This window comes from Dreissena polymorpha, chromosome 5 (genome assembly GCF_020536995.1).
Source record: "Dreissena polymorpha isolate Duluth1 chromosome 5, UMN_Dpol_1.0, whole genome shotgun sequence".
Classification (NCBI taxonomy): Eukaryota; Metazoa; Mollusca; class Bivalvia; order Myida; family Dreissenidae; genus Dreissena; species Dreissena polymorpha.
In genome coordinates, this window is record NC_068359.1 from 29,338,010 (window position 1) to 29,365,803 (window position 27,794).

The 27,794-nt window shown below is 34.7% G+C and overlaps 1 protein-coding gene and 1 long non-coding RNA gene across 4 annotated transcripts; both read left to right on the forward strand.

The window, feature by feature from the left end:
- The first annotated feature begins 783 nt into the window (after positions 1 to 783).
- Positions 784 to 19,386, forward strand: LOC127831877 (uncharacterized). 3 transcript variants are annotated; one of them, XM_052356951.1, is made up of 3 exons: positions 790 to 1,454; positions 1,515 to 2,031; positions 5,684 to 8,097. In XM_052356951.1, the coding sequence occupies exons 1-3, from the start codon at positions 1,271 to 1,273 to the stop codon at positions 6,243 to 6,245; spliced, it is 1,263 nt and encodes a 420-aa protein (XP_052212911.1). In that variant the 5' UTR covers positions 790 to 1,270; the 3' UTR covers positions 6,246 to 8,097. The 3 variants fall into 3 exon arrangements, with proteins under 3 accessions (XP_052212912.1, XP_052212911.1, XP_052212910.1); XM_052356952.1 differs by lacking the exon at positions 5,684 to 8,097 and adding an exon at positions 18,301 to 19,386 and having other exon boundaries at positions 784 to 2,031; XM_052356950.1 differs by having other exon boundaries at positions 790 to 2,031.
- Positions 19,387 to 24,363: 4,977 nt separating this feature from the next.
- Positions 24,364 to 26,846, forward strand: LOC127831809 (uncharacterized). Its single transcript, XR_008026505.1, has 4 exons — positions 24,364 to 24,529; positions 25,046 to 25,150; positions 25,527 to 25,666; positions 26,396 to 26,846. It is a non-coding gene; the product is annotated as an uncharacterized LOC127831809 (long non-coding RNA).
- Positions 26,847 to 27,794: the final 948 nt, after the last annotated feature.

Consider the following 27,794-nt stretch of genomic DNA (forward strand, 5'->3'; position numbering starts at 1 on the left):
AGAGTTGTGCTCCGGACAAAAATATACTTTAAAGTAATATAAAAGGGGAGATAATTCAAAAACTTAGGTAGATAGAGTTATGGTTCTTGGTCACTGCTCTTCTCCTTGTTGCCATCTGTTTATATTCTAAGTTTAAAGTAAATCCATTTCATAGATTTGGAGTTATGCTCCGGACAACGTTTCAGCCGGACGGACAGACGGACGAACAGACGGACAAACGGACGGACAGGACCAATGACTATATCCCCTCCGATTTTTTTTTCGTCGGGGATAAAAAAAATACAAGTCTTAACAATTTATAAAAAATTGACTGTCACGACCGTGGTTTCAAATTTTAAATACAAATAGGAGCAGGCCCATACAGTGGAAAGTGATCCAAAAGAAAACGTTAAAAATGCTTACGTTTGTGTTATGGTTTTTACATAAGAACTATTATAAATGAATGAATGAATGCTTTTCATGCTGTGATGTCTGTGTACTAAAACACCGCCACCACAATGCACCGTCCCCGTCCCCTACCCGGAGCGACATGTGCCCCCCCCCCCACCCACCCCACCCCCTCGATGACAGGAACGTCTTGATCGGGCTTGCCGTTTCCGTTTCTATGATATGAACAATGTATTTTGTGTATCATCGTCGATTTGTTCTTGATATAGCAATCGTAGCGAGAAAACGAGTGTGTATTGTTTATAAGTTGATATAGTATAGCAGCAGCAGGTATATGTCTGACAAATACTTGTATATATGTATGCATATCGAAACCATTTTCTAATGTAGATACCAAATTTCAATATGAATGCTTGATATAAATTGTAAATAATTGTAAAAGTAAAGTTAACACCAAGCCTACAACAGTTACTCCCACGTGCATGTTCGCGCCTGTAGGTCAAATATCGGTGTTCGAGTTTCCAATTTAGAAAGATTATAGTCACACGCGCACATATTTGTACGGAGTGATCCGCAATGAAATGCCATCTGCTGGCATTTTAAAACCTCTATCATTGTATTATTGTTTCATTGCAGATAATGTCTTCTACGAAGTACAATGGCAATGTTACTTTTGTTTCTTCTGTTGGTGTTCTTTTGCGTTATGAACGAGGAATAGAATTTATCTTAAATTTTTAATTAAGGAAATCTAATAGTAAAAAATACGAGTTGTATCCGTTTTCAATTATTTAGTTTCTCAGAATAGATTTCAATTGTATTGAGTGTAAAAGATTGCAGAACTAAAACGCATTAATTATTCCATCATTCAGAAGGATCATTCAGTATGACCAATGTAACTAACTGCCTACACAGCACAGCCATCATGGCCAATACCGAATCCGGTCATCCAGTATACTGTGTCCTAGAGGACATGATGCAGAGCTGTGAACAACAGATTGCAGAATGTTCAGAGATACTGGATACTTTAGACAGGAAACATGACCACCGCGAGGTTATTACCAGGCAACCTGACCACCGCGAGACTATTACTAGGCAACCCGACCACAGCGAAGTTATTACCAGGCAACCCGACGACCGCGAGGGTATTACCAGGCAACCCGACCACCACGAGGGTATTGTTGCCAAGGAGTGTGCAAACCGTCAGTGTACAGCGCCTTCCAGAGAAGAGTCGAGGCGGTCAACTGATGTTAGAAATAGTTGCTGCGGACATGAACGCCTCTATGATTCCGCAACACTTTCCACTAATGGCGTACAACGAATTGATTCATTACATGCGCCGTATCTTGATAGCCGGACAACAGACATTCCCTCACTGGCTGTAGCGACCCACCTATTCTCAAACAAGTCATGTTTACTGGTAAATGGTGCTCCATTTGCAATAGATAACGAGGGTAACTGTAAAGAACAATTAACTATAAACTCGGATATTATGTCTGTGAATGTACTCTCAGATGGTGGTCCTTTCAAAACACCGCCCCAGACAGGACTGGTCAGTGCGGGGTCACGCGGGTGCAGACAGACGCAGTGTCACGGACAGAGACCTGAATCGGCCATAGAACTCGTGCGGAACAGGAAGTTTGACAGGTAACATTTTGGGAAACCTCAAAATGCCAACAAATAACTATTTTTTTTTTCTGAATCCTAAGCATCAAAACGTTAATATTATTTGCATCCGATACACATATTAAATAAGAAAGAATGTCTGAATTCACTCTAAGAAAAAGATGGGCAATTGTTTCTTTACAATTAAGACAAAACAACAACAACAACAAACGCACTTCATTGTATGACATTTGTACATGAGAGAGTTTGTATCATATATTGTGTGACTCAACACCACAGTGTATACTTGTACAGATAGCACCTTTCCGCCCACCATTTGTCTTAAAACAATTATCTATCTTAAATATGGTGTAAATCTCATTCTTTTTTAAACAAAGACAATGAGCGAATATATAAGCTAGTGCTAAAACACTGGAACCAGGGATGCAGGTTCGAACCTCCGCTCAACCCTAAACTACTGAGTCTTTCGCATAAAACGAGATGTCGCTGTACTAGATGCCTCACTCCGAACACTTTAAGACCAAGGGTCGTCTCTAAAACGGGGTTGTATCCTGTATCTCGCACTATCCCCCATATCCCAATTAACAAGTCATCTGGGGGGACGATGCATCATATTTGCAAAATGGTGATATAGAATGCATTTTAACGATAATACCATGATCACTCTCATAATTTAGTAGTAACTATATTAGTTATATGTATACCTTTTTATATAAAAAAATAACTACTTTTCAGTGTTATTTCAGAATATGTCCAGATGGGTATAGCTAATCTATAAAAGCAATAAAGTGCTAATTTGATCACGGAGCCTATATTGACAGGAGTTGAAACGAGTATTTGACCTTTACTGTAGTCAATTAAAATTTATGCAAAAACTAATCATCCGATTTTATTGGTTTACACGTTATCTTGTTGCTTATTAATTCCTCTTAAAAAAAAATATAACTTTTAGTATATTTCCGTTGTTATTAATGGATGTATAGCGAGTTAAACACGAGAAATACACATTTTATGTTTTACCCACGCGCGTTTAACCCTGTCGATACTTTGTTACGTAATCAGTAGCTATCGATTAGCGTACATCGAAGCGCCGAGGTTCTACATTTTGATGTACCCACTCACGTCTTTTTACTAATTTTACTTTTATTTCTCGGCCGATTTTGACAAATTATATATCATTCGAAAGCCTACGTTTCGTAGTTTTCAGATATGTAAATCTGTATGAAGTTTTACTTCTAATTTGGGCAGCCCGGCGAGTTATAACTTTAACTTTTGCAAATATCACCGTTTTAAAAACTATATTTACGGTAAACATGGTCGTACTTTATACAGATTTGTAACGTTTATATTAGGAGTTCAGTTTTTAAAACTACATCTTGCTTATGAGAATAGAATTCTGTATACGATAGAAAAAAAATGTTTAAAAAATGTAAGTTAATAAGGTATGACTTTGTACGAAAGTAGCTCGCGGTCATAACGCTCCGAACTGATGCTACGGTCTTGGGGATTATGCTTTTTGTTTAGATACCGACCATTAAATTTCCGTTGTCATGATTATTATATTTTTTATCGAATATATTGTTCACGAAACATATCAATAAATCTTATTATTAATGAAGCTTAATAAATTTACGATTTCAGCTCTTGTTTATAACACTGAAAGGGTGACAATTTTATATGAGACGTCGTATATAGCCAGGGACCTATTTGTTTGTATAGGTCCCTGATATAGCGGACCCTCTTGATATTTTCGCCTTTGCACACTTCAAATTAAATGGGTGTGAAAATATTCGTTTGTTGTTTATTATCAAAGAGGTTATTATGTATAATTATATGAAAGGTGATGTACCTTTAATTATCAATTACTAGTAATTAAACTTATTTAGGGATTCTTGAAAATCACGGTCGGTGTTACGCAGATCATTTCGTATTTTGACATCAGTGCATCATGTCCAACTATTGAAAATAGGATTTTTTCACTGGGATAATGACGATTTAGATTTAGACGAATTGTTATGTGATTACACATTTAGCAGTGATGATTCTGAGAATGTTAAACCGTGTAAGAAAGTAAAAGTGGCAAAAGCAATCGAACCAGTGGGTGTCTACCAGTGTACAGAGTGCCCAAATACTTACAAGACAGTGTCTCGTTTGCGGGGTCATATGATTTCCAAGCACGGATACGAGTGAATGGTAAATATTGCATTTGTTTCATACTGCTTATTTCATCGATTGCATCTGAAGCGGGGGGCATTATTGCTAGAGGTAAAGAGTAACAGATCTTGTTCGATTTGACAAAGGTAGATTGTTTGTACTCCATTACATGTTTGTTATAATCATTCTTGATTTTATAGTTGTCTTTCACTTGGAATTAATACAAAAATAGAGAGGTCATTGTTTGAAGCTTTGATACCTTGATCAAGCCTCATCCGGGGTGTGAGTGCTTGATTGTAATACCCATTAATGGCACGCTCCCAACCAGCTCTTGTTTATAACACAGACAGGGTGTTAATTTTATTACGAGACAGTGTATATAGCGGACCCTCTTGATATTTTTCGGCTTTGCATACTTCAAATAAAATGGTGTCAAAACATTCATCGTTTGTTGCTATTTTCAAAGAGGTTATTATGTTTAATTATATAAAAGGTTATTTACCTTAAATTATCAATTAATTAAGATTATTTAAAGATTCTTGAAAATCCCGGCCGAAAAATATCAAGAGGGTCCGCTATATACGCTGTCTCGTAATAAAATTAACACCCTTTCTGTGTTATAAACAAGAGCTGCAATCGTTAATTTAGTAAGCTTCATTAATAATTAGCTTTATTGATATGTTTCATGAACAAAATATTTCAATATATTCCATAAAAAATGTAATAATCATGACAAAGGAATTTAAATGGCCGGTATCTAAACAAAAGCATAATCGCCAATACCGTAGCATCAGTTCTATGCGTTAGGACGCGCGATACTTTCGTACAAAGTCATTCCTTACTTATTTTAATTTTTTAAACCATTTTTTATCGTATACAGAATTCTATTCTCCTAAGCAAGATGTAATTTTTAAAACTGAACTCCAAATATAAACGCTACAAATTGGTAAAAAGTACGAACATGTCAACCGTAAATCTAGACTCTAAAACGGTGTGATATTTACAAAAGTTGAAGTTATAACTCGCCGGGCTGCCCAAATTAGAAGAAAAACATAATATATATTTATATATCGGAAAACTACGTAACGTAGGCTTTCTAATGATATATAATTTGTCAAACTCGGCCGAGAAATGAAAGTATAATTTAAAAAAGGACGTGAGTGAGTACATCAAAATGTATAACCTCGGCGCTTCGATGTACGCTAATCGATAGCTACTGGTTACGTAACAAAGTATCGACAAGCTATTTGCCGATACGGTCCCGTTTCATATCCGTCTCATCTACAGTCCGTGATTTGATACAGAATATATTGTGAAGCCAATAATAAGCCTCGATATTTGTTTATCGATTAGCAATACTCAATCTTGAACATCTCATATTTTACGTTATCTATGGCATTTATATTTAAAGTCTGAAGTTGTATTTCTGTCAATAGTTCACACGAATAATGCTTCAAAATAAAATCTAGATTATCAAGCATAACAACAACAACAAAGTTTATTTTCATTTTTATTTCAGATCCTCGAAATGCTTACTACCGTTGTTTATTTTCGTCGCCATTGTCAACCCATTGGTACTTCCGATCCTCGTTCTCTACTACATCCGGTCATTACATCACTGGCGGCGCGGTCAAGTGACCCGGGCGCTGTGGTGCCTAAATAGGGCGACCCTCGCGGCGCTCGTTGGTATGCTGCTGAGTACTTGTGCCGTCGGCATCGGCGCCTTCATCTTCCTCAGTCCTTATCACACCGGAAGTGACTCAGGCATTGCTACGCGCACACCCGATATGACCGTTATCAAGAACACAATTTTGAAGAAGTTCGAATGGTACGAGCGCCAGGTCTCCTCCGGTGTTCCGCAAACGGAAGGGTCACCGACAGCGGTCCGTAATGATGCAGAAGATCTTCATCGAAATGGGAATGTAACCATAACGACAACTGTTGCAGCTCAACTATCTGCTTTGTTAAACTCAATGGAGAAAAACAAAACAGTATACACGCATAACATTACTAGATATAATGATACTTCACTTATACACTGCAATCCAGATTGTAAAGAAATACACTTGCCGTCCGGCTAAAATATCAGTAGCACGTTCCGTCGTTTCCATGGTAGTGATAACGTCACACGCTCTTAGATCCATCACACACACTGATATATCATCTATTCCGTTTAAAACAAATTACGAAAAACGAGCGTTTTCGTTTCGGTCACGAACCATATGGAATTAAATTCCAATAAGCATCCGACAATTGTCTTCGAATACTACATTCAAAATAACAGTTAAAGAATACCTACAAACAAATCATTGATATATATGTATGCTCATATTTTTTTTTTTTTTCTATGTTAATACTTTGTTGTGATGTGTCTGATGTGATTTTTTTTTTTTGAATGATTGATTTTTGAAAGATTGATTTTTGTATCATATTTTGCATATTTTGTATTATCATAATCATCATCGTCATCATTATCATCGTCGTCGTCGTCGGAATTGATAAGGAAGTTATTATAAAATTTAACTGTATAGTTCATTTTCTTTTTTCCCTTGTATGTCCGTATGCATGTTTCAAAATATATACTTGTGTTTTGTTACTGAAGACCACATTGTAAAAAAGACATTCTTCATGAAATAAAGTTATTATTATTATTATTATTATTATTATTATTATTATTATTATTATTATTATTATACACTGGGGCGGAGATTTGTGGTATCAAGAGGATTAACTAAGCGATAAAGTTTTGGGAAGATAATGATGTATATGTTGTTAAAAATGACGGATTTGATATACATTCATTAAACAAGCACTCTTTTAACGTTTAGGTGAGTGTTTTATTGTGAAAAATATATTTTAGCCAATGACTTCGATTACTGCATTATTTCGTTAAATTTTGACGCCAACTGTCCAGAGGACACCGTAATGAGAAATACTTATTGAACGGAAAGTTGGTAAGAATGCGGTCAAGTATTTTGTTCGCCTGGTAGAAAAGCATACAATTTTCACAAAAACTCGTTTCACCGAAGCTCTTTTTTCGATTTGCCGAAGAAGCATTATGTTCACATACTAAATAAAACGTTTGATTGCTATACGCAGAATTCACGTCCAATTTTAATAGTTTACGAGTAAGTCGTTTCAGATGCATCGATCGTATTTTTTTATAACTCTTTCAGTGCTGGAACCGAATTTTGAAGGCCCTTGCAAACAGTTTGGATCCAGATGACACGCCACAGAACGTGGCGTCTCATCAGGATCCAAACTGTTTGCTATTCTGATAGTATTCTTTGAAGAAAAAAATTCAAGAAAATACTTATTTTAGAAATTCAGCAGACGACATTTTAGCAGACGACAAATTTCCCAGCATGCACAGGGTAAAGTCGATTAAATGGACTTGTAAAATTGCAACAGATAATGCAGGACAGTAGAATGAGTTATATAAGTAGCTGACTAGCTATAGCGTTCATTCAGGCTACGTCTAGTTTGTGTGGACAATTAAATAAGTGTTGTAGGAATTTCGTAACATCATTGGAGAAATATAATTTTCCCAGTTTGAGCGCAGCGAATTAGAGGAAAATTATTTTCCTTTTCATACGAAAGTCTCCTGTAGGGGTCGCTCAGTGCATTGTATTGGCGGGTAAATATGCTCGTGGAATAGCCATTCGGCTTTGCGATACGAACCAAAGAACACGTTAACTTTCCTAATATTTTATTGGATATAAAATGTTGACAAGTTTTCTCATAAAAATGATTATCTGCAGGAATATAGTCAGTTGTTTTTTGTGTGTAAACTATATGAGCGTTAGTTCATGTATGAGTTATGAAATCTATATAAAAATGTGAATTGTTCACACTTGTTTATTGTCATACGTCATAAATGTGTTATCTGGTCGTAAGCATAGATACCAAAATACAAGCTGTATTTTCAAATTATATCGTTGTGTTTGTTGTTTATTTAGGAGACGTACACGGTATAAGTAATTTTAGTTGTTGCAGTTTTTTAAAGAATAAAACAACAGGCAGCTATATGCACTTAAACAGATAGGACTTAACGAGAAACATGGAGCAAAAATTACGCTAGCGAAAGATATTCTTGTGAAGCTGCTTTCAAAAGGAATACACAATATTTCTAATTAACAGTGACCTTGAAACCTAAAATTTAGTTTTCTTGAAGCATATTGTTTTCATTAAATACTGCGTAAATAAAACGAACGGCTGTTCGTGCAAAAACATAATTGTGTATACCATCTACCGTGTCAGTTTACTTCTACGTATATTTTTAATTACTATGTACTGCGTTTTCTACTACACATACGGGAACAAGAAATACGACAACCAAAAGAACATTTCATCACAGCGTACATAGCACATTGGTGTGCACACAATACGGACATCACAGCGTACAGAGCACATTGGTGTGCACACAATACGGACATCACAACGAACAGAGCACATTGGTGTGCACACAATACGGACATCACAGCGTACAGAGCACATTGGTGTGCACACAATACGGACATCACAGCGTACAGAGCACATTGGCGTGCAAACAATACGGACATCACAGCGTATAGAGCACATTGGCGTGCACACAATGCGGACATTACAGCGTACAGAGCACATTGGCGTGCACTTAATACGGACATCACAGCGTACAGAGCACATTGGTGTGCACACAATACGGACATCACAGCGTACAGAGCACATTGGTGCGCACACAGTACGGACATCACATCGTACAGATCACATTGGCGTGCACACAATACGGACATCACAGCGTACAGAGCACATTGGTGTGCACACAATACGGACATCAAAACGTACAAAGCACATTGCTGTGCACACAATACGGACATCTCAGCGTACAGAGAACATTGGTGTGCACACAATACGGACAACACAGCGTACAGAGCACATTGGTGTGCATACAATACGCACCCTGTTCATAATATTGAATGTATTGAACAACATTAAAAAATCGGATGCTCATGTATGTACATGTGGTTTTGTTCATAATACGAATCTTTAATCATTAAATACGTAGAAACGAATTGTACTGTTATGTCGTTAATAAAATTTATCATACCACCACATTGATATCTGCTTGATATCCTGTTGCCTGATATCTTTTTTTATATCACGGTCAACAGGAAGTTCATATATCAGTCATGTGTGGAGGCTACTAAGACTTAAGTACAATGATTTGTTTTATTGTAAAACTGAATCAGATTTATCAAAACAAACAATTTGATACCAATATGTATTACATTTAATCCACAAACAACAACAAAAACAGAAAAAAGGTATTTTACAAATATTAAGAATGAATAAGTACATGCTGATGACGTCATGTAACAAACGGACTACTTTTTTTTGACACGCCTTCATATGCAAACATCAAAGGTCAAAGGTTATGTCAAAAGTTCAGCACTTAATATAAACAGACCAAACAAATAAAACTAACAATAAAAAAGCAGTAAAAATAGTAAAAACTAAAACAGTAACACACTTTACAATAAAACCCAATGTAATTTGCATTTAATAATGAAATAATTTTAAATAATAAATTATTGTTAAAGGCTCTATAAAGGTGACAAATCCAATTATTATGCATATCAACTGGTCTGATTTTTACCGGATTTCAGTTACTCTTGCATAAATACTGCTAATAAAACAGCCTAGGTACAACGTTGTCAAGAATTATGGAAGATAAACCCGTTTCATAATTGAAAGAAATGTTTACATTTTTGCAACTAACGTGATGTGTAGCCTCAGAGCGGTGACATATGCTAAAAATAGCCGAAAGAAAATTCAATTTTTATTCTATTTTAAACAACTTATAACCAGCGGAAAGTAACTTATTAGATCACTACAAACGTTTTAACCATTTAGAAGAGACCTACTTTGTGGGTGATACCGGAAAACGTTAAAAATCATCGTTATAATTTTGGTGACCTGAGTCACTTTCACTTTCTCTTTTCCGAGTAAACAGCGATGTAAATAAACTGATTGTTTGTAAACACAATTGACTTGAAGGACACTTTATTTTTAGCTCAAAACAAGTTGTTTTGCTTATTTTTTATTGTTTTGTCCAATAGCATATATATATTGTATTTTGATAACCTTTATAAATAAAATATGAAAAAAATATTTAAAAATCGGTAAATAATTACGGATCTTCACCTTTATAGAGCCTTTAATGTTAAATTTGTCGTCTTCTACAGTTTGCCAATTTTGACACATGAATTGTGTTTGATAAGGCTCGTTAAAAGCTAATTTCTTTTAGAAATAAGGACTTAAACATAAAAAAACATATATAAATACAATAAATAAACATTACCATGTCAGACTTTGGGGATGGAGGTAAGTTTGACATTGTTTGGGACGGTTTAATGGAGGAAGTTGTTATGTCTGAGGAAGACTTTGCCAATCAGTTTGGAATAAATCCGTGTGTGTTTAATGAACCATTTGATGAAATCACGAATGCAAATGTCAATTGAAATAAAAGTTATTTAGAATCCCTAACTTAAAAGTTGCCAGGGCCGGATCCAGAGAGGACCCAGTTGGGGGGGGGGGGGCACAAGATTTGTTGCGCACATCTAGGGGGGTCCAAGGGCATGTCCCCCCGGAAAATTTTTGGTTCTTATATCGTCTGTGGTGCGTTTTTGGGCTATTTCCTGAGCAAAATAAAGACTATTTTTGTACTTTATAATGGTGCTTTCAACATAAAGAAGTAAAAGAAAATGCTGTGTATAAATAATGTTATTTTTTTATTTTCAATTGTGATTGGCATTCAATTGTTCAACAAGTAACAAATACAAACAAACAAACAAATCACAATTTTCAAACTGTCATCAGGAAAATGTACAAGCTATCACTCTCTTTAATTTAAGACAAGCCATTGTCATCATTGCTTAAATCAGACTCCAAAATACAAGGCAGTTTCATTTTTCTTGGATTCTGTCTTGCAAATTGCTTGACAATGTCACTAACATTCACATGAATGTCCCTGTGCACTGACATCAGACACAGACCAGTGAGTCTTTCTTCCCCCATTGTTGAACGACAGCTTGTTTTCACATTCCCTAACGTTGAAATGCTCCTTTCGCATTCACAGCTTGTCACTGGAAATGTTGCTGCAATTTTTAGTATCGTATAAATTTTTGGGAAAATCTGTCTATTGCATGCTTTTAATGCAGCACTTAATGTTGAAGGGGGGTTGGGATCATTTATCCACTTACACCTCCAGCACTCAATGTCTGCCTGAAGTGTTCCTGGTGAAGGGAGGTCATCAAAGTAGTACTGCAGACTGGTGTTGTCCAGGTCCTGTCTTACTGATGGAATAACCACTGTTTATATTAAGCGTGATAAAATATGTTTGTTATTAATTGAAAATTCAAATGCTGAAAAAAGTGCATAAAATATTCAATAAAGTTTAATTACTGTCATTAAATTAATTTCTACAATGCTTATATAGAGCAGAACATGCATATTTTATTGAATTGTCTTATGTATCATACTATCAGTATCAAGAAAGTTGTTAATAAATTTAAACTAAATCTTTTTGTTCTTTCATTGCAATATTTTAGAGTTAAAAATTTAACAAACTGAATAAACTTAACGCAATTAACGGATTATAATACCAAAATATTTATTAATAAATTCTCACCTTAGGCTCAATAACTTTGGCTCCGAGTCTGTCTCTGTGTTTTTTGGTTTTTTGGATGGACCAAAAATCGATCCAGCGTTGTTGCCTTTCGCTTCATTGTGATGAAGAAAATGCTGTGAAACGCTGTATTATATACCGCTAGAAACGTCCCCATATATAACGTCCCCATGGTTATGACAATACACTGTTAATTGGTATACTTGCCTTCAAAACAGCGTTCAAGATCAACCAGACGCTTATTGAATGTAAATGACAGACGCTCACTGTTATCTAGACGCTTTAAATCTACGGCCGCAAATAGTTTTTGCTACGGTGATAATTGAGTGTTAACGTCTAAAAGGTGCCCCCGGTGGATAGTAGACTGTAAGGTTGTTAAGATAAAAAGCAGGGAGGAGAGGCACTTCCTTTGTCGGAAATCGGGGAAATCAGAACATCTGGCCAAGTTGGTTTCACAAACACACACAAATAAATTTTTTGTATTCAGCCGCTGGGGGGGGGGGGGGCACGTGCCCCTCGTGCCCCACCCAGTAAATCCGTGCCTGGTTCAAACAAAATCAAAAACTGAGAACAGTGAAAACATATCAGACGCCATAGAAATAACAACCGAAGATGTACAAAAATTAATTGAAGCCGAAGATAACAAAAACACTATCCGGAAAACACTGGCAGATGTCAGTCGATTTCAAAAATATCTTTCCAAGAAAGGCGAAACGAAGGCAATACACACTTTATCAGTCGACCATTTAGATGAATATCTTGCCACATATCTGCTCTCAATTCGCAAGAATGATGATGATGAATACGAGCCTGTCACATTGCGTAGCATCGTGGGAAGCAGTGACGAAAACTTCAAAGAGCAAAGTACCCATACTCTATCTTCCGGAGCAGTGGTCCAGATTTTCCCTCACACGTGACTGCCTGAAAGCAAAGCAGAACAATCTATAAAAAAAAAACAAGGAAAATGTATTTTTAATCACGGCAGAAACTTGGTGAAAAAAAAATTGCCAAGATGTTGAAAACTATTGCAATCGAGACCGGTTTTGATAAAAACAAAAACATAAGTAATCATTCTGCTAGAAAACACCTTGTTCAAAAACTAAGGGATTCCAATATCGCACCCACCGAAATCATGCAAATAACAGGACACAAAAACGTACAGTCAATAACCAATTACAGTGAAATTTCCGAACAAACACAAAAAAGATGTTCAAACCTTTTGGCAACATGTTCTACTGCAACTCCATCTGTTTCATGCACTTCTGTCAACACTTCCGAAATGAACATTTCTCTCCCCACCCACCCGGCAGTTTCACAAGCACAGTTTCCTGGCCAAAATCCAATAAATGACATGTTTTTTGGAGCTGTACTTAACGTGCAGAACCTCAATATCTACGAACAACCACCACAGTAAACCAAACGCGCAGTATATGTTCCAAATTCTAATAAAAACATCATTCAATTCTTTACGCGTATAAACAGTTGATTTTTCACACATGTAAGCAAGTGTGTACCGTTATTAATTAATATAATAATCAATTAGTGAAAGTTACTGGCTTTTGTTACAAACATTCGACGTTTGTAGAACTGGTTAGTTAAATTTATTTTGTCGAGTGTATATAATACATACATCTACAATAAAATATAACTATTTAGTTGTTCAGTTCGCGAAAACAGTTAATTTACCGAAAACATTTAGATTTCCCACCTTTACATCGTGATAGTTGCGTTAAACGTATGTTAATTTCAGTACGTATTTATATACCTTTACATCGTGATATATTTGCGTTAAACTACGATTTAATTAATTTAATGTTAATTTCAGAACGTATTTAAAAGAAACTAAGTATTAATATTTCTTGCATGCATTTTCATGACCTGATTAAAGTTATAAAACCTGGCAAGTTTATTATTTATTCCCCTTAAAGCAATGGCCCATTACATTTGCGTAATTGAGTTAATCAAAGCGCTGAAGGCACTGAAGATGTTCGCTATTGCATAATTCAACACGCAATTCATTTTTGAAAATCAATCGCAAGTTTGAAATGAACACACGCCATTCAACTTTATAAAGTGTGTGTCATAGCGCACGGGTCGAGTTTTGTGTGCACTTTTTATCATCCTTATTATTTCATTGAAATAACTAAGACAAAATAAAAACAACATGCTTTTTGGAAGTTCTGAAAGCATAGAAAGTATGATGAAAATGGTAATGATAACTTAATATAAAGAAAATTTGCAGTCACCATATTAAAGGAATATTTTTTTCTTATATCAAATGACTATCTCACCAAGAATATAAATTCATAATGAAAGTTCCGTGTACAAAACTTTTGATTTTTGACACCATATACAATTCAAAATATACAACAATCTTCGTATCTTGTATATGGAGGAATAAAAGTATATAAACATTGCTGTTTATGCTTTACTTATTACCCGAGCAGTTCACACGGTGTCAACAACGCTAACATAAACATAGGTATAGTGCACTCATGCGCTTTTAGGCGTAGCTGTTTCAGTTTTCATCTTAGTGACTTTTACATAACGCCAACAGAAACGCATGAATATTTTCGAATATATAATAAGCTGATTCGAGATACAACCTCTGAATTTTTGCTACATCACTGCGTATGTGCTCAATTCAAAGGATGTAGCACTGTTCAGTGTAAGGAATTCCGGACTACTCTCTGTATGCTCAAACGACACAAATTGTGGCCCTGTTACAATTACGCGTTACAATCCATCTCGCAGAAATTCACTTTCGCCTCCAAGATGAGAAAACAATCATTACCGAAATAGTATAGTGTCACGATAAGAGAAAATCGTTTAATTATCATACCACAATGTTTGCCGTACTTGGTCAGCACGTCTGGAAATCATTCCTTAATGTGTGGATAGGCTGCCATTATTAACAAGTTTGCTATTTTCAATTCAATTTTGTATCAAAAAGCATTGTTCTTAAATGTGGCATTTTCAATTCGCAATGAGATTTGTAATGACCCTCGTCATGTGAAAATGGGTCTTATTCCATATGCGCCCATCATATAAATAGCCCACTCAGCTATCACTCCTTCTGGTAAGGAGAAACATAACATATTGAGTGATTTTAAAGCGAACAGCATCGCCTATGGCCTGACTGCGCAAAAGCACATGTTGGGTTTAACAAACGCTTGCCGAAACGCATAAGACCCATTTTCGCATGACGGCGCTATTGACGTGTGATTTAAATGTGTCGAAAGAAAACTGCGTATAAATCAAATATAAACATACGATATATTTCGATAGTGAAGAAAGATACTCATAACAAGGCATATGAGGACACATATGAAGTGCTCTCCCGTAGTATATTTTTTATTTTACTCACACTAATGTGTGGTTTGACAATGCTAACACACATTTCATGTGGTGAATATGCAGCTTTCAAGTGAAAAACACAACACAACAGTTACACTTTTGTTTAATTGTATTTAATTATTTAGAAAAGTAAATTGCTAATTTTATTTCAAAGTCAGCGTATACGCCGACTACATTTTTAAAAGACACTTATTGTTATAAATATATTTAATATAATATATTAGGTTGTTTTCGGTTTTAGCGATTAAAAAGCATTTTTGAGGTTGCCTATAGTATGCCTGTAGTTATTCATGAACTCATATCCAACTGTCTATGTATTGAGAACTGTGAATATAAACAAGCTTAACCTTCTACTAACCTTCTGCGATTGCATTCGTATTATTATTATAAATTGTTTGTTATATTCGGGTTTAGCAATTATGAAACTTTTTTTTGTCTATCGTATCGCTGAAGTTATTGTTGAACTTATGTTCAACGTTTTATAAATTGAGAATATAAACAAAGACCTATAGATAATATGGGTCTTTGATATAAATAAGCGTCAACTTTTTCCCGAATCTCTCATTTTACGACCTGTACTACGTCATTGAGTTGTATGCGAGAGCGTAACCTATTGCGTTGTTATAACCCGTAAACTTTCCTTTGTTTATCGACAGACGCATCTATTAATAGCCTCATATATCATGCATGCCAAAACAACCGGGAAAAAGAACCACGTGACCAAATAGGACGCAAAACGCAAATACCATGCGACTACGACTTTTATTATGTAAGAAAGCTCCGCAATTCCTTTGAAGTCGGAGCCTTGTGATTGCTATTACTTAAATAATTGACCTCTAACTGAAGTAAGCAAAGGAAACGCAGCACCTAATTGACCCATTCCTTCTATGTGCGAAGGCAGATTGAATTTTACTAATGTATGGTTTGCCTATTATAACACACATTATAATGCGGTAAATATGCGACTAACAAGTAAAAACACTATAATTAAACTTTTGTTTTGAATTAAGTTATTTAGAAAACAAAATTCCAAACCTTATTTCAAAACAGCAAGACTACATTTTTTAGAGAATATTATTGTTATATTTAAATGTTTTTTTAACAGTTTCAGCGATAATGAAACATATTTTTATGTTGTCTATCGTATCCCTGTAATAATTGTTGAACTCGTGGTCAACGTATTATTAATTGAGACCTGTGAATATAAACAAGCGTAACCTTATACTACTGCGTTATTCTCACACGGACTCCCCTTTGTTTATCGCCAGCCTCAGATTTATGAATGAGCTGAGCGAAAATACTACGTCACGCACACGCAGCAGAAAGTGGACTATTTTAATCATTCATAAACAATCTCCTCCGCGACACGTACAATACGATCATTGTTCATTGATTCTTTTCTATAAAACACCGTTCGAAAATATTGAATGTAACACGATATTAATATAATGTTGCCATTTGTGAATACACATAATTGGAGAACTCAAACCTCTTGCATAAATTTTACAACTCTTTCTTGCGCGGATACGCAAGCGGGTATTGGGTTAATCATACCTAGTCGTATCGACCTGAATTTCACACTAAGCACTTTAGACGGGCGCTAAAGCGCCCATCTAAAAACCATATATGCCGGTTTTTAACAATGGTTTCACACCTATGACAAATACTTTACACTCCAAAAAACGTAATGCACGCCTATTGTTATACAAACAATTGAAGGTGTTAGACAACGACTGACGAACAAACAAAGAATTCATAGGTTGCATATTTTGTTTATTTAATAGTAACTTTCTATACAAAAATAAATCATGTGCAATTATTTCTAATAAAATGCAACTATATATAAAATAAAGAAATACGTTAATCAAATATTGCCGACTTTGGAAACTTATATATTAAAGCGATCAATCATGACACCCATTTAATTTGCTATGCTCTTTTTGGTATCTGTTTTCGGTAGTATTTATTTGTTACATAGTTTGAATAAGGGTTCTTGAATTAATAGACTTCTATAAAAATTAATAAAATAAAATTGGTTATATATTGTCGATATCTATTTGTTACTTACAAATTGAATACATACTGTTTTCGTATATTCATATTATCATCATCATTAAATCTCAATAAAAACATCATCAATAATCATTTAATATAAATGATCAACTTGCAATAATTCCAGCGTGCATTGCGCTGTGTGAAGTAGCACCTGGCCTTTATTGATCGTTGTCGATTCTCGTAAAATAAACTGTTTCAAATATTTGAACAATTTGAATTTCCAGTATCCCAAAAAGTTAAACTATTCGACATATTAGTTGGACCTATACTGCATTACTTCGCTGAAATATGGGGCTCAAACCAGGGCACTGACGTTGAATCTATACATACCAAATTTCTAAGATATATTTTAGGAGTAAAAAAATCGACTACTACAGCAGCGCTCTACGGAGAGTTAGGAAGAGTGCCATTATCAGTCCACCGTAAATATATTATGATAAAAATATTGGAAAAAATATATACATTTGCCAGAAAGCAGTCCTGTAAAAAAGATATTAATTCAATGCATTACATGTATTTGGCAATTCCGTCAATTCTATTTTCATTGCATATGAGCGGATGAATCACGCAGAGACTGGGGCATATGTTATACACGTGTCACTCATAAATCCATAACTAACATAAACCTGCAAATTATCTCCCGAGGTTGACAGCCGCTGGAAAACAATAGAAATAGATATTCAATAGTACCGGTAATTGTATTCGTAAAAAGTAAGTTTTCTGTATCTTCAATTGAGTTTTATGTGGCTCAATTAGCATCTTTCGAAGTAACCAGATGCCGAAGTGACTAGATACCGTGAATTATCCCAGTATATAAAATGGAGCTTAAACATCTGATTCTATTACCCGGTCAGCAGCTGGGGCGTGCGCGTCGCGACTGAGGCGAATTGTAAATGAAACGTAATGTTTTAAAATATATAAATAAAGTTCTGTTTTATGGATTTTCATTTTTTTATGATTTCATCGTTAAAGTATTGTTGCTCAGGATTTTCTAAAATTGGCCTTTATATATAGGGAATACCATCTGAAAGCATTACCGGTATTTATTTTTGTTATAGGTCAAGCAGCGTATCAAGGAACAGCCTCATGCCCGGGATATTGTGGCTGATGTCATGTCGGGCATTCCTAACGATGAGCGGTTTCTGGCCCCGAAGCAGAAGCTGCTGAAGCGCACTGCCAACAAGTTTCGGGCGAAGCATAGGCCATCTGAACCGACAGACTTGAATTTTGATGTAAGTAAACAAAGGTGAAACTTCGGCTGCCCAAACAGCACAGTAAGCATAAATGTAACCATGTACAAACGCAACCTTGTATGTATTATTCCAAACTTTTTATTCACGTTTGTGACAAAGGTCTAGGTTTACATGTTTTTGTTTCAGGTCGATATGGACTACCTGAAGTGTCATGATTTCTTGATAGCTGAAAATTGCATGGGTTTTGTGTGTAAGATTTAGCGCGAAAGCGCACGAGTTTTTCGTTTTGGGGTATATGTGATTTGCAAATCTATCGAGTCGCCATTCGAGAGTGTATTTGACAATCTCCACGCAGAGTTGTCGTTCCTTGCTCTCACATACAACTCTGCGAAAGGCTCAGCCCTCCATTTTGTCTATAAAATAGATAAAACCGAACAAACGCATTCAACAAAGATTTGATTGGATATTTAAGATCGCATGCATTAAATTAAGGAATATGACTTTTAAATGTACGATAAATCGTGCAAAAATTTGCGAGTTTTAATGCAACTCTTTGGAACTAATTTATTGCCCATTTACGCAGATGGAATCATTCCACGCACTTCACAAAATTGAACATATTTTTTTTGAGTGACGTTAGGAATTGCTTCGACGTGTGTATGTATGTTGGTTTCTTAACATAAACAAACCATATCAATTTATAATAATGAATTAAGACTGATATAAGATATCATGGTATGAGATGGTTTTCTTTAATGCAGTGAATGCAATGTAACCGTCGTGCAAGAGATTGTTTAGTATTCTGTAACCTCAATGATGAACGCTTGGAATGATCATGACATAAATGAGACGCTTTCATAACAATAGTCCGTTCTGAGCCCAACACAGAGGTGAATGTAACGTCGTGCAAGAGATTGTGTATTTGACAGGCAATAGTAATGGAAAAGGAAAACAAAGGGTGATAACCCCGCCCACCCGCCCTTAATGGACATTTGTATGTCTAAATAATTGGTTAAATTATTTTTACGTTCATTATTTTGCAATAATAAAGTCGATATTAAGTTTATTTTCAGTTCGAATTTTAGTCCATGTGAAATGGCATCTAAACACGAACCGATTCCATTACCGAGAAAGTCGATGGGTGTATTTACATTTAAGTCTGAAGCAGCTAAGTTTTCTTGATTATTTTGTTTCATCTAATACTTCTTATTGTGTTTTAAGTTATGTGTTTCATATTTGAGACTCTCACTTCCTGGAGATAGTACGTAATAAATGAATCTTGCAGATAATAGCAGCTTCTTTGAACAAATTAATGTTTCACATTGTAAATTTATCATTTAAGCAACTTGACGTGATTGATGGGCGTTGGGGCGTCCTGTGTGCACTTTGGGCGTCGAATTGTTATGAATAAATTTGCACTTTTCACATGCCCTTCATTATTTAAATAGTATCGTTTCAGTTCTTTACACATCTGAACAAGGATGTTACACCGTTTACAGTCGTCTAGAGACTCATCAACTGAGCTTTGCCATTGAGGTCGATTTCCGTTGCACATGGAACACATACGGGCGTCAGAAGAATTGTGTTTTTTTGTGATAATTGTATTATACTTTATTCTTTATTGTACTGTACACCGTATTTGTATCATGTACATATTTGTATGATTTATATGCATGTTTTGATTAATGTAAAGGTGTTATGTGCTCATTGTATGATACTTCATATATATATATATATTCTTTGTTGATTTGTTCCATGTACATCTTTCTATTATTTATATGTATGTATATATTATATATATCTATATGTTTACATAAATAAATGGTGAAGGTAACAATAAACTGTTGAAATGATAACAATTTTCGTTATATTTATTGCTTCCCTGCTTTGATAATAAAATTTAGGGCGAACGGACCCAGGGCGAACAGGAATTAGGGCGAACGGGCATAAGGGCGAACTGAAATTAGGGCGAACGGACCCGGACTGCGAAGACGTGAGCGACTGCACTGGCCTTGACATGTTACAACGGTTATCAAGTTTTGCCTTTAAAATGTATAATATATGCTTTCATTTTGTGTAATAAAGTATTGCTGCTTAAAGTTTTGTTGCAGAATTAAAGAAGAAAGAGAATGAAACAGCGTTATTAAATTACATTAAATGGCGCTCCTTTTCGTGTTGAGGAACAATGCTCTTTTAAGAAAGATTCATACGCGATAAACGAATGCAGCGGCTCCAGGGCGTAGCGATTATTTTTCATTATTTCTTGAAAAACGGGGTGAGTGGAGTCAGTGGTATGATAAACAGAAAAACAGGTTACTGCCTGATCGTTTTGTAATATATCAGGCTCGGCACGAATAAAATAACGGCTCGGCAAGCCTCGCCGTTATTTTATTCTAAGCCTCGCCTGATATATTACAAAACGATCAGGAAGTAACATGTTATTCTCTAAATGTATGCATGACATAAAGTGTTTTTCGGAAACTTGTTACCGCCCACGAATATGTTCTTAAATATTCGGAGATGATGCGGCAACTCAAACAAATCAATATTTGTGAAGTCATGCGATGCGACCGCTGTCTATCATAACTTTGGTTGCAACTTTGGTTGCAGTGTTTCCTCCAATAAGTCCGTATTATCGTCACCTTGTATGACCACGTTATTCTTGCATCTTTTTTTTAAACAGTATGTATTTATTGAGCCCTATTTTAAGGCAGATAATTACGCGTACGGTTAAAATATGATGACTTACTCTTTGACATGGCTCATTAAACAATTCAAGAAACCCGCGCTTTTAAGCAATGGTCATTATTGAATAGTCCTTTCCTCAGCATTACTTCCGGATTCTCGAATGCCTCTTTAACATGAACTGTTGACAATAATATTGAGTCGCGTTCTGAGAAAACTGGGCTTAATTCATGTGCGTAAAGTGTAAACACTTGCCGCTTTTATGGTATTTTTAGTTTCAAGGAAACAGTTTTCCCTACTTACCGAAAATCAAGTTTAGGCGGAAAGTGTCGTCCCTGATTAGCCTAGGCGGACTGCACATGCTAATCTGGGATGACACTTTACGCACATGCATTAAGCCCAGTTTTCTCAGAGTAAGGCTCATATTGTTAAATTAAATAAGATTTCCAAGAATACGTTATGTAGAAGAAAAGAACAGCCTAAAGATTGAATTGTGACCTTGGACTTTGACCGACTGACATGGAATTGTTTATGACATATCGTCTGGGCATAGGGTGTAGATATCTGACGTCATTTAAATCCATCCAAGCGTTGGGAAGTAACAGAGTGGATGCCAAACTACTACAATACCAAACTATAAGCTACAACGTAACATAGTGGACGCCAAACTACTAAATACCAAACTATAAGCTACAAAGTAACAGAGTGGACGCCTAACTACTACAATACCAAACTAATATGATTATAGGTGCTACCTAATTTACGGGCAAAAGCTTTTAAAGTTTTTTTGATAACCATGTATTTTTAATAAATATATGGACATGATTGTGTTCAAAATATTATAATTGTTGCAATAATAAAGTAACGCATCCGAAAAAAATAATCTTTAAACGAGTTACATGTTCTTAGCTTAAAGATCTAGCATCTTATTTTTTTTATTTTTTTTAGCCACAGGAATTTAAAGCTGGTTCGGTGGCTGTGGTATAGTGGATGGGGTGTCTGCTAACTGGCTTAGTCACTGGGACTGGGAGGTCTCTGTATTGATCCTTTAAGTGGGAGCATTCTTAAGATAACCCTTAAAACATACTATGGCGTACAATTTGTGTTGAAAGTCAAGAAGACCTACAAGGTAAAAAGAGAAATGTACGTCGAAGTACAATAATTGTACGTCGACATACAAATATAAAGTACACTTCGAAGTATATATTTGTACGTCAAAGCACAATTTGTACTTCTACATACATGTTTGTACTTCGACATACACATTTTCTGAACAGACAATCAAAACATTTGTCTCTTGAGCCGCTTTTTCTTCAGATTTATTCATAATAAATGTTTAAAATCTCTTTTAATTGAGGACAAAATGAATAAAAATATCAGAATGGCAAAAAAACTACATAGAAGTTTCAAGTATTTAATGCCTTGAAATAGATTACATACACATTTTAAGAAGATTAAACTGTTTCCTTTTTAAAATAAAAATTATTTAGCATATTGTGAGTATTTATTGATCATGCGGGGCGGAGTATCACGACTGTCCAGCGCATTACGGGCTAAGCTAAGCATTGTGGGAAACGGACTTTTTTCCATCATGGCGTTGGTAAACATAATAAACACGGAAGTGAAAAATGGTAATTAATTATTATCAAAAACAGGCCCCATCAAACCGGGCCAGCTGTAATATATAGTTGGATGCAGTTTGTGCTTCAAAAGGAGCCACTTTTCATGTCAGTCTATTGTTTGTAAGAATCACTAAACACGTAACTTAGACTAACTAAACATGTTGCAAGACTGTATCTTCGAAATAGTTAATAAATCTAAATCATAAATAAATATTTATAATTAAATACCTGCTGAAATTTGAGAACGTAAACGATTTAAAATAAACGCTGTGAACATTGCAAGGAATCTTACATGTAGGCCTAATGTGTGAGAGGATTAGTCAGGAATAAAATAAAATGGAGTTCGAAGGATCTAACATTTTGAGGAAGACGTCATGGTATCTTGGACATTTGGCACTTTCATATATTTATTTAGTAGATACTGAAAATGCTGAATGTGCTAATTGCAACATCAAAGACAAGCAGGTGAGATTTTTACAGCTTTTTTTTCTTGACATAATATTGTATGTGTTCCATTTAATTTATATGCCAGTGTTTTTTTTCACCATTTTGGGAATGGTTTCCGGTCATTTCCCCCCCCCCCCAGACGTTTCCTCCCCAAGACGTTTCCCCGCAAAGACAATTCCTCCCCAGACGTTTCCTCCCCATTTTAGTTTTAGTGCATATGTTCCCCCCCCCCCCCCCAAATAAATTTATAATTGTTCGGTTGAAGTACAATCTTTGTTTATTATCAAAATTATTATTTTGTTCATGAAGTCTTTAATTAACTTTTAATATTTATGAAGCAGCTTGTATGGTTTTTTGGTTTTAGAATTGTTTTTTGGAGGGGTTAACTGTGTAATGATTGCATGTAAATCATTAGTAAGTGCATGTTGGTGTACTAGTGGAATACATGGAATATCCTCAAAATCTTACTGAGTATCTTATACATGTTGCTCAACACAAATGCAACCAAGAATAATGTGTAATCAAGACCCGTTTTGAATACACAATTAACACCTTATTTCAGTTTGAGTGAACCTGGGCAGGGTTGTGCAAATGCAGTGTTTGTTGTTTTTTATCCAATTAAATATGGTCAATTGGTGAAATGAAAATGGTAAAATCAAATTAAAATTAATTTCGACACTGTTTTCCTTGTAACAGATAAATATGATAAATAAATATTTACTTTGTAACTGTCAACATTTTTTTCATGCATTCATATGTTTATTATCAAATTATTGGATGTCACTGATATTTTATTTTTTACTAATAACTCATTTAGACTAAATAAAACAGAATTGAACTTTCCGTGCACATTATTTCATTATTAATAATATAATTTATTAGCAAATGTAATAAAAACTTATTGATATAAGAAACACAAAACACAATTACCCGTTTTTATTAAATGAATTTGTGGAATTTAAGGAAAAATTAATAACTTATGAATTAAAAAAAAGGTAAATTTAAAGCAATTTATTAATAATAATTAAAACAGTGATAAACTACATAAAAATGTTTTTGTATGATAATGTACTAATCTCATCTTATGAATGACTATCCCCCTTCAAAGATGTCACCTAATCTCATCAATGATGATTAATGGGCCTGTATATTGCACCATAAGTACCCCTTTATACAATAGCTGTTATCTTGTTATACACCCTTTCAGTTATTCGCTTTTACTAGTGTTAGAGTTGTGTCCCTTAGCCGGATGTGACGTCAACGGGGGATAGAAATTCGCCAGAGAAAATAAAATTTTACTGTGTCGCTGAAGAAATCAACGTCTTTAGCACAATATATGCGTAAGTTGCACACATGTTTTATTTTTATTATTTTATTGACGCATATTAAAGCTATCGCTTGTTGTATATTTACTTTTAAGTACGATGAAGTGAGAAAAAATGCATTAAACATTCCGTTTTGTCAAGACACATTTCATGTTCGTACATATACCATTAGGCATTACACCTGGATTGGAACCTAAAAGTAAATATTGTATAAAAATGCCAAATTTTGAAAGCAAAGCGTATTACGAGTTATTTTCAGAAAGTTTATATTTGTAATCATGATTTTCTCATAGGAATTATATGATTTCGGGGCTTTTTTTATTCTTAAATAGAACTAGAAAGTAGAAGAATGTGAATGAAAACCAATCAGGAGAACGGGTCATTTAACTTTCATGTTTTTTACACCAAAATCTCTATATTTATAAACTTTCAAAACCGAAACTATCCTTTGTTTCTTTGAGTGTTTGACTGAAGTGTTGAAATAATATAAAAATCAGCTGCAAAAAAGCATTATATGTGGGTTTTTTTCAGGAATCATCCCAAATGCTATGTTCAGAAACAGTGAAGTACCATGGCTGAACCAGATCCTGTAACAGAAAAGAAAGTACAACAGTACACGACTGTGATTGTCATAAGGTTTGTTTTTTTGTTTAAAATGTGAATTCACTATAATAAATACTCCTAAGTTTATTATTAATATAATTATGCAAATACATACACATTGGTGGCATGAATATATCCGGACATAGTCATGTACCATAAATACACTCTAATAAATATTGACTCGGTACAGAGACCCAACATGAAAGCATACAAGTTCAGCTGTCAGGTTTTAAGCATTATTGCCACTTAAAAAAAAACATGTAACTTACACTACATTCAGTATCGATCATATTTATTTCAAACCATTTTCTAAAAAAATAATATGATGAATTTTGTATGTTGTATAAGTAACATGATTTTTTTCTAAAGAAGCAATAATGCTTAAAACCTGCCTTTTTATTTTTTGTAGCTGTATGCCAAGGATGTCCCTGGCGCTGTTTTACCGCAACTTCAACCAGAAAGATGCAAAGTTACAGAGTTGCGAATATGGTTGAAATGCCGGGGACAAGCTGTGAAATCGAATGAGACAAAAGCCGAACTTTGCTTGAGGTACTTATTTTATATCGCCTTTTCAGGCCTTTTCCTGGTGTATCTACGGGTCAGTTAAACGGACCCATTCCCTAACCTAAATTGTAATTTGAAAAAAATAATTCCCAATAAAAAAAGAAAGAAGAGGTTATGATTATTTTAACTCAATTATATGTAAATGACATCTAACAAAGTACATTACCATGAATAATATGATTTTTCATCTAATTTGAATGATTGTGAAGGGTTATTTTATATTAGTTTTTCCCAAATCAGTTGATTTTTGGCACGAAAAATTCACAATCCTGCAATTGCTTTTTTCCCAAAATGGCCAGGAAAAAGCCTGCTTTTTATATTAAAAACGCACATTCATGTTGTGAATTTTTTTCTATGTTTCTGTCAACCAGTCTGTTAAAAATAAGTTTTATCTGTTTAGTCAGCCTGACTCGACCACACAGCATATAGTACTTTACAATGTATATAACATGCATAGTGGCACACAGCTTTCTGCTTCAATTAAAATCCCTGACATAATAAGTTACATTACTCTCTTAAGTCTGCATTAGAAATTGGTTGCCACTAGTTAAATTGTCTTTATACATTTTTTGGTCACAAAGAAGGTAGGGGTGGCGTTTATTAGGTGGAAAACAAGTATCTGAAAACAGACTCTGGAGTAGTGCTTTTTTGTAACACCTTAAATCTTAATGTTCTGTTACAAAGTTTAAATCTTTACTTTTATATATTTTCCAGGGTAAAGAAATTCAGTGACAACCAGGATAACATCCTAATTGTGCATCCTTATCCAGACCAACCATTTGCAGCTAAGCAGAAGTCGTCCTGTATGAACTGTCAAGGACAATCAACAGTGTCAACAGCGGAAGAACATCTTAATTTGGAAGAATGCACATGGACCCAAAGCACCAGACCGATCTTCAAAGACTTTTCGTACATGAACATTCTGGAATGGACCAAAAGTTCTGGTAAAGGTTCAAAACTGGGTGTTGAAAAGCCTATTCAACGAGGCTATGTGTTTTTTCATGACGGTTATGTAATCGACACATGGACATCTGAACGTAACAGTTCAACAATTGTTAGATGCAAGTGTTTCCGCTCCATGAAAAACCGGTAATCAGAAATAAAGAGTATTGAAATAATCTAAATTATATTTGAAAGTATTCAATTTTGTGTTATTTTAGTGTCAGTATTTAAGAGATTCACCTCAAATCACATTTATTCATTCAATATAATCATAGGATCTCAGCTCATTTTGGTGCAATACCTGTATCTGAATGTTTGTAATTTTCAGATTGTGTTTCCTTAAATTAGTTTATGATTTCTAGCTTTCACATGTTGTCTTTCATCATTAATCTTACAATTAATGATACTTCATACTGTTTTGTGATGAACTATGCTACTCAAATGTGCTTATCTTGCATTATTTCTGTTGTAATAAAGCTTATATCATTGATTACAAAGTGTTTTTACTCAAAGGATTACGCAAATCTGTAGCAGAGTCTTAGTGAAATAGTTGCTATGGTGTCTGCTAAGCAATCTGGAGCAACCAGTTTCGATCCCCATTGAGAATCAGTAATGGTTCTTCCCAGGAAACGAACTTAAGTACTGATTTGTCTCAATATGCATTGGACTTTCTTAGTTTTACCTAATATTTCCCAAAAAAAACTAAAATTTCTATTAACAAAATTATTTATTCAGTAGTCATACAATCAAAACAAATTAACAAACATGATTAAAAAGATGTATATACAATTTTTATGTAAAGGCCACACACCTTATTTGGCATAGTAAATTTAAGTATGAGTGACATATTTTATCTATGCCAATTAGAATATATCTGGTGGTTACAAGGTAGAAATCCATCTTTTTTGCACTTTACAACTTAAAAATAATCGCGTTTGTCGAAATGGATGTGTACGTCTGGAAATCCTACTTTCGGTTTTAAAAGCAGGACTGTTTGAAAAAAAAAATAACTTGCTATTAAACTAGGCTATAGATTTAATTTTATTATGCCAACTAGAATATATCTGGTAGTAACAAGGTAGAAAGCCATCTTTTTTTGCGCTTTAAAAAGTTAAAAATAATCGTGTTTAATATAGAAATCCTTCTTTCAGTTTTAAAAGCAGTTATTCCT

Bases quoted from the DNA above. Each gene is read 5' to 3' on its own strand.
- LOC127831877 (XM_052356950.1), top strand. From the start codon at position 1,271: ATGACCAATGTAACTAACTGCCTACACAGCACAGCCATCATGGCCAAT. The intron at 2,032-5,683 runs GTAACATTTTGG...TTTTTATTTCAG, and splicing joins CGGAACAGGAAGTTTGACAG to ATCCTCGAAATGCTTACTAC.